Below are 7,185 nucleotides of genomic sequence, written 5' to 3'. Positions count from 1 at the left end.
TGGCACCAGTACAATGGGATATCATGACTGAGATTGAACATCTGAATCTTCAAAATCCGCCACCTCCCGAATGCCCTGCAAACCTCACCTATGTCCCTGAGGCCCTTCGACCCCGACTTCTAACCCAAGTACACGCAACGCTCAGTTCGGGTCACCCTGGAATCACTGCCACAGAGAATCTCCTCAGGAATCGATTCTGGTGGCCCACGTTGCTGGCTGACACAACCAAAGTTATCCAGAACTGTATCACATGCAGCACATCCAAGTCTCCTAGACAGCTTTCAGCCGGTTTGCTAAATCCACTACCCACACCATACCGACCTTGGTCCCATATCGCCATTGATTTCATCACCGACCTGCCCAATTCTCAAGGCAACACCACCATACTCACCATCGTTGACCGCTTCTCCAAAGCCTGCCGTCTGATTCCGCTGCCTAAACTTCCCACATCCTTCGAAACCGCTGAACTACTTTGTAGAAGTCTTGATTTGCCCTGGCTATCATTTCCGAGCGTTATACCCGTGTTTGATTTTCTGTGCATCTGTTCTTGGACTGTTTCCCGTTACTCTGATTGTTATCTGCCTGCCCCGACTTGGATTGTTTCCCCTGGACTCTGATTGCTTGCCGCCTGCCCCGATCTCCCGCCTGGTACTCGACTCTGTCTCAGCCTTGCCTCTGCTGTTCTATCTTGCCGGTATTTGACCCTGTATTGTCTGACTATTCTAATAAAAGCTGCAAATGGATCCACACGCTTCTGACTCGTCACAACAGTTTCCTTGTCCAGTGTTAAACATCTTAATGTGCTACGTGTGTCTCCAGCCTGCCCTGTGTTACCCTGCGTTTGGATTTTTAAAGACTGTTGTTTATGTATGTGGTTGAGTTCAGCCAGCTCGCAGTTTTAACGGCGTTCGATGACGCTGTGCTGAACTCACTGTTCTGTATCGGGGCCAACTACCATTGCCCCGTCGACCTCCCAGACACCACCGGACTGAGCTGGAGGGAGGCGATTATCCGGTGTCTGGAGAGTGTCCTGCCCCAATCCAGAGCACAGCCAGACCCAGAGCCCAGCCTACCATCTCCCCACTGTGCGGAGCCCAAGCCCGAGCCCACCAATGACGGAGAGCAATGACAGTTGCCCACCGCAACCGACGAGCCATCGCCGCACAGAGCGACAGAGCTGAGGATCGCCGCAGAGCCGATGCTGCAAGTGGCACCTTGCATTTTTGTCTGAAATCCTAATAAGTCTGATTGCTAATATACAGCATCATGTTTGTGAAGTTTCAGTGTCTTTAACCACTCTAAAGTTGTAAATAATGGTCAGTCTAATCGTAGCCTTTGAGCTGCTTTTCCTGGTCAAATCCACTCAACCCTACAATGAGACTCCATTGATGTGCTTTTAGGACATGAAGGACATTTATGCTCTTAGTAGATGTTTTATCATCTACACTGTTTTCTAGAAAGTTCACATATAGTGTAAGTGGCAAATACTAGAATCTGTAGCTCTGTGATATAATGAATATGAGAAGAATGAAGCTGATGCTGTGAAAGTGCTGGATTGAGGTGAGTTACTAAAGATAAGTCAACAAGAGCTGTACAAATCTGATGTTCCTGCAGGTTATTGGGTAAAGTGTGGAGCTGATGAGTTTTTATTTCTGTTTTATGTAGAGTTTCCAGTCTCACTCAGCACCTCCTGAATATACAGACGTAAATGACGATCCCTTAATTTTAATTGGAAGATTTCTGCAAAGAGGAGCTCAAGAAGATCTCAGACAGAGGTAAAGTCTTGGAGATTCATCTGCTTTTAGAAACGAGTCCATCATTGCATATCATGGAGGACACCATATTAGAAATGTCTTAGGAATGGATGCAGGATCATGAGACTCACACTGTTAATTTCTGTTGATTTCCACAGTCACATTCACCAGCATTGTTCTCTGGACCAGGAACGACTTCCTACAATGTAAGTCAGTAAGAAAACAAGCAGAAAACTCACTGAGTGTCTTCATGTTCTTCCTGTAGAAGGTGAAAGAATAGTTTTATAATTGATTATGTAAATGGTGATTTGCACAGGATATCTGGTCATCTGTACTGAGACACTGATCATACACTGGACATGAAGAGTTCAGCTACATGAAAAGATCTAACAGATTCATAATTCTTGATTCTGATGTGTTTTATCTCCATCAGATTCCCATCAGTTCACTCTGGATCTGAACACCGTAAATAAACGCCTCCATCTGTCTGAGAGGAAGAGAGTGATTACTCACACTAACAAAGTCCAGTCGTATCCTGATCATCCAGACAGATTTGATAGTTATTCTCAGGTGTTGTGTAGAGAGAGAGTGTGTGGGGACGCTGTTACTGGGAGCTGGAGTGGAGTGGACATGTGTTTATATCAGTGTCATATAAGAGCATCAGCAGGAAGGGATTGGGTAATAAAGGTTTGTTTGGATCTACTGATCAGTCCTGGAGTTTGTATTGCACTCCCTCCAGTTACTCATTCAAACACAGTAACATTTGGACTGATCTCAGTGTAAAGCCCATCAACAGTAGAATAGGAGTGTATGTGGATCACAGTGCAGGAACTCTGTCCTTCTACAGCGTCTCTGACACAATGAGCCTCATCCACACAGTCCAGACCACATTCACTCAGCTGTTCTATCCTGGGTTTGGTGTTTATAATGGATCATCAGTGAAACTGTGTTGATGAATCAGAATAGATTGATGAGAGATTCTACCCATAATTCTTTCAGCTGCTTGATAAATCAGTGACAATGAGATGTTATAGAGTTTCTTCTTTTCTCTTCATGACATTAATAATGCAGCTGTACTTGTGTTACTGAAATAACATGTCCGAATGACTGTTTGTAATAAATCCTCATATAGATAGTAAGATCAGTGTGTGTTTGTGTGTGTGTGAGTTTTGCCGAGTGATGAAATGTATTAGCTCTCAATTACATTGTTATCCCCTGTCTACTGCCAGTTTGGTTCTGTTCTTTTGTCTGGTGTTATCGAGAGGCCCAGCTCATTCCCACCACAGAAATCAAGCCTGAGTCAATGCCTGCTAAGGAGCTAGAGCCAGCAACCACATACATCCCGGAAAAGGAGCCCATGGTCCTGGCTGATCAGGTGTGTGAAGCGGCCAAATCGTCCATATCAGTGAGGATTTTAGTGGAACTGGATAAGCAAATATAGTTAATTGGCTGACAAGTGGAGGTAGTGCTTCCCAACCTGCCCACCCATGAACCTTCCACCTGTGTGTTTTCGTTGTCACTGATTCCACTTAGCTGGTGTCTTTGTTGTCACCAGTCACACCCAGCACATAGTGTTCTTCATCGCACCAGTCCTGTCCATCACTGAGTCTGCTTCCTCACCCAGTCTTCCTCTTCTGTACGCTCCACTGAAGCCAGCCATTCCTTCAGCTCCACCATCAGCCTCTGCCATGCAGCCCTGATCTGCCTTAGGGCTTCCAGTCCCCAGCTCTGCCCTGGCTTGAGGAGTCCAATGCTCTGCCTCGTCCCTTGGTCGACCAATCAGCTCCGCCCTGGCTCCTTGCCCCCTAGGCTCCACCCAGGACCATTGTCTTGTTGGTTCCTCCAGGCTTCCTCATGCCACTGGCTTTGCCCTGGTCAGTCATCGTTCCACCATTGCCATGGACTCCATCACTTCACCCCTACGGCTTCATCAGGCTTCTCTTTCCTCAGGCTCCATCTTTTCTTACTTTATCATCACCACATCCTCTAGCACCCTGGCTCCTCTTCAGCTGCTCGATGCCGGAACTCCACCTTGGTCTCTAAATCCTTCGATTTTACCAGGTCTCTCTGTCCGTCAGATGTCACCTGGACCTCATCTCCCAGTGTTACCTCTGTTGGTCACGCTCAAGTTTCCTCCTTCAAGGTTCCTCTCACTGTCATCTCCTCAGCTCCTCTCACCATCTACACCTTGGATTCATCAGTTGCCTGTTCTTCACCAGGCTCTTGTCCACCTTCAGGGATACCTCCTAGGTCATCTCAGGCTGTGAGGCCGTGCCTTCCCAGTAAGGGGGCATTGTCACAATTATGTTCTGTTTTGGTTCTGTCATCCTTGTGTGTTGTTAGACCTAGTTTCTCAGTTTGTTTGATTAATCATTCCTTTACCTGTTGCCTCATTAGTTAGCTTGTTACCCCCGTCTATTGGTTCTGTTCTTTTGTCTGGAGTTGTCTGCATTTACTTCAGTGTTATGGTTGTGTTTTACTTACTATTTTGTATCTAAATCTGTTTTATCGTCCTCATCAGCACAAACAAGTTCTGATAGGTTAATGACCATATTGACATGTAAACAAATCAAATATATGTATTTTTAGTGTTCAAGGGTTAAGTGTGGATTATTTTTTTACTTTACATTTTTAGGATTTAATTAATTATTAACTTTTTATCAACTCACAAGCACACTACAGTTCTTACATTAAGGCCAGTTTGTGAAACGCTGATGTAATGTTTAATGCATTTTATAATGCTGATTATAAAAAAATAAATATATTATTCTCTTTGCCTTTTTATTTTAATATGGTATGTTTAATACTAAGTTTAAAGGGTTAGTTCGTCCAAAAATGAAAATTAGACCAAGTCTTACTCACCCCCAAGGCATCTTAGGTGTATATGACTTTCTTCTTTCAGACGAATCCAATCGGAGGTATATTAAAATTTATCCTTGCTCTTCCAAGCTTTAGAATGGCAGTAGACAGTGTTTTTTTTTTTTTTCAACAGTCCAAAATTAGTCAAATAAAATGCATCCATCTATTATAAAACGTGCCTCACGGGGGCCTCCTGTAGCGAATCGATGCGTTTTTGTAAGAAAAATATCCATATATAAAACATTATAAATAATAGCTAACAATCATGTCAATAAAGTTATGTTTATTTCTGTTATGTCTTATGTCTATTCCTATGTCAGCAGGTTGCGATAAATGAGCTTCTGTATTAGCTTTGTATTAGCAAGTTATTAAATATTTACTTGAAGCTTAAAGTTGAGAACTTGCAACTCGACTTGGACATGCCCGTCTTGACTCGGGATTTGACTTGGGACTTGTCTGTCTTAACTCGAGACTTCACTTGGGTCTTGTCTTGACTTGGGACTTGACTCGAGACTTGAATGTAAAGACTCGAGACTTACTTGTGACTTGCAAAACAATGACTTGGTCCCACCTCTGGGTGCAACCATTCAGGCTGTAGACTCTTGGACTCTCGATTGCCAAAGAAAAGACTGACTGTTCTTTCATGCCTCTTTAAATTGTTGCACTTTAAAACACTTATGGACTGTTCTTTTTCATAAAATGTTGCTTTGATATAAAAAGTGAACTATCATGTTTGGGACAATCCTGGAATGTTAAAATGCTGAACAGTTACAAGAACTCTGGCACTACAAATATGTGTGAAACCCTATGAAATATGTGGAGATTACATTTATTTTTGTAGGGGAGTGTGTGATAGATTAAAATGGTAATTAAGAAATGTCATAATATAATCCAAAAAGGAACATGATTAAAAAGAGTTCATAAAATGATTAAAAAGTTTAAAATTGTTTGTTCAAATAATGCAAATGGAGAGTTAGTTTTCATGGTTTCTTGTGGATCTGTGATATATTAGTTAAACTAAGGTATGTTGGTGATTGATTAGTTTTGCCTGACGATACACTAGGGGGAACTTTCGCGGGTTTTCTCAATCTGCATGAAGTTTCAGCAGAGAGAACACCGCTGGAGTTTCGTCTCGTATTAATATTTTCCCCCCTTTTCAGGTATGAGGGATAATGTTTGGTAAAAAGTATAAAATGGGTTAATGCATAATGTTTCACTTTTTTATAGTGGCTATTTTAACTGTTTTATGTGTTTGAATGAGTTAAAGCTGATGCACAGTAAAGAGCATTGGTAAGAGGGTGTGTAGCGACTCGGAAAGCACCAGATGTGCATGTGGAAATTTTATGTTAACAAGTTAGACTTTGATGTTTAATGTGTAAATGAGTGTTTATTCTAAAATTAATTGTTTATTTGTGCCTGAAATGTGTTTATAATAGGAGAACAATGGAAATGATATAGGAAAAATAGACAGATACATACACACACACACACACACACACCCATATGTGTGTGTGTGTGTGTGTGTGTGTGTGTGTGTATATATATATATATATATATATATATGTGTGTGTGTGTGTGTGTGTATACATTGAGAAATTTTTAGTATGTATATATGAGAATTAAGTTATTGAATAAAGAAAATGGTTTAAAAAGTACATGTTTATTTACAAGAGAGAAATGTTTTGATTATTTTAAGTGTACAAGTTAATAGTTAACTATTTGTACAATTAGTAAATACAGTATTAAACTATAATAGTTCTGGACCCTTACAGAAACCGAGCAATGTTCTGAAAATGTGCTTTATTGGAATTTGTCTTATCAATCTGCATAAAGTTTCAGTAGATTTCAGTAGTTTTCTCTAGTACTTCTGTCATAATTAGGATGCAGTTATTACTGCACTTCTGTTTTCCTCTTTCTCTGTAACTTGCATTTTTTTGAGTGTTTGTCTGAAACTGACATCTAGTAGACATTTCATGCTTTACAGACTCACAGACACGCCAGTTTTACACACATCACTCAAACACAGAAACAGGAATCACATGACTTACGGGAAAAAGAAAGCAAAAGTGTGACTGAGTTGTTGTGTGTTTGTTTTTCTGTATTCATGCAGTAAAATGGCAGAAGCCAGAATTTCTCAGGATGAGTTGACGTGTCCAGTGTGTCTGGATCTCCTGAAGGATCCCGTGGCCATTCCCTGTGGACACAGTTACTGTAAGAGCTGTATTACAGGCTGCTGGGATCAGGAGGATCAGATGAGAGTCTACAGCTGCCCTCAGTGCCGACAGACCTTCAGTCCAAGACCTGCTTTAGAAAAAAACACCATTCAGGTTGAACTGGTGGAGAAATCGAAGGAGACCAAACTTACTGCTGACTGTGACGCTGGAGTTGGAGATGTGCAGTGTGACGTCTGTACTGGAAGAAAATACAAAGCCGTCAAGTCCTGTCTGAATTGTCAAGAGTCTTACTGTCAAACTCATTTTGATCATCATGAGGAATTTCATTCACGTAAATCACACAAAGTGACTGAAGTCACTGGACGACTGCAGGAGATGATCTGCCAGAAACATGAGAA

At 41.7% G+C, this 7,185-nt stretch overlaps 1 protein-coding gene and 1 long non-coding RNA gene across 2 annotated transcripts in view; both read left to right on the top strand.

Moving 5' to 3' along the window:
• Nucleotides 1–1,739: 1,739 nt before the first annotated feature.
• LOC107742186 (uncharacterized) lies at nucleotides 1,740–2,201 on the top strand. Its single transcript, XR_001640288.1, has 3 exons — nucleotides 1,740–1,775; nucleotides 1,913–1,960; nucleotides 2,188–2,201. It is a non-coding gene; the product is annotated as an uncharacterized LOC107742186 (long non-coding RNA).
• A 3,510-nt stretch (nucleotides 2,202–5,711) lies between these two features.
• The window catches only part of LOC107742189 (E3 ubiquitin/ISG15 ligase TRIM25-like), a 2,225-nt gene continuing 751 nt past the window's right edge, over nucleotides 5,712–7,185 (top strand). Inside the window, exons 1-2 of the mRNA XM_016555089.1 lie at nucleotides 5,712–5,773; nucleotides 6,724–7,169. Of these exons, the coding sequence (XP_016410575.1) occupies nucleotides 6,728–7,169 (442 nt within the window). The 5' untranslated portion in view covers nucleotides 5,712–5,773; nucleotides 6,724–6,727. The remainder of the gene's footprint in view (nucleotides 5,774–6,723; nucleotides 7,170–7,185) is intronic.

The sequence above is a fragment of the Sinocyclocheilus rhinocerous genome, unplaced genomic scaffold, assembly GCF_001515625.1.
Source record: "Sinocyclocheilus rhinocerous isolate Xijiao unplaced genomic scaffold, SAMN03320098_v1.1 scaffold2122, whole genome shotgun sequence".
In the NCBI taxonomy this organism is placed as follows: Eukaryota; Metazoa; Chordata; class Actinopteri; order Cypriniformes; family Cyprinidae; genus Sinocyclocheilus; species Sinocyclocheilus rhinocerous.
Note: the sequence above shows the minus strand (reverse complement) of the source record. Positions and strands in the feature narration are given on the sequence as shown.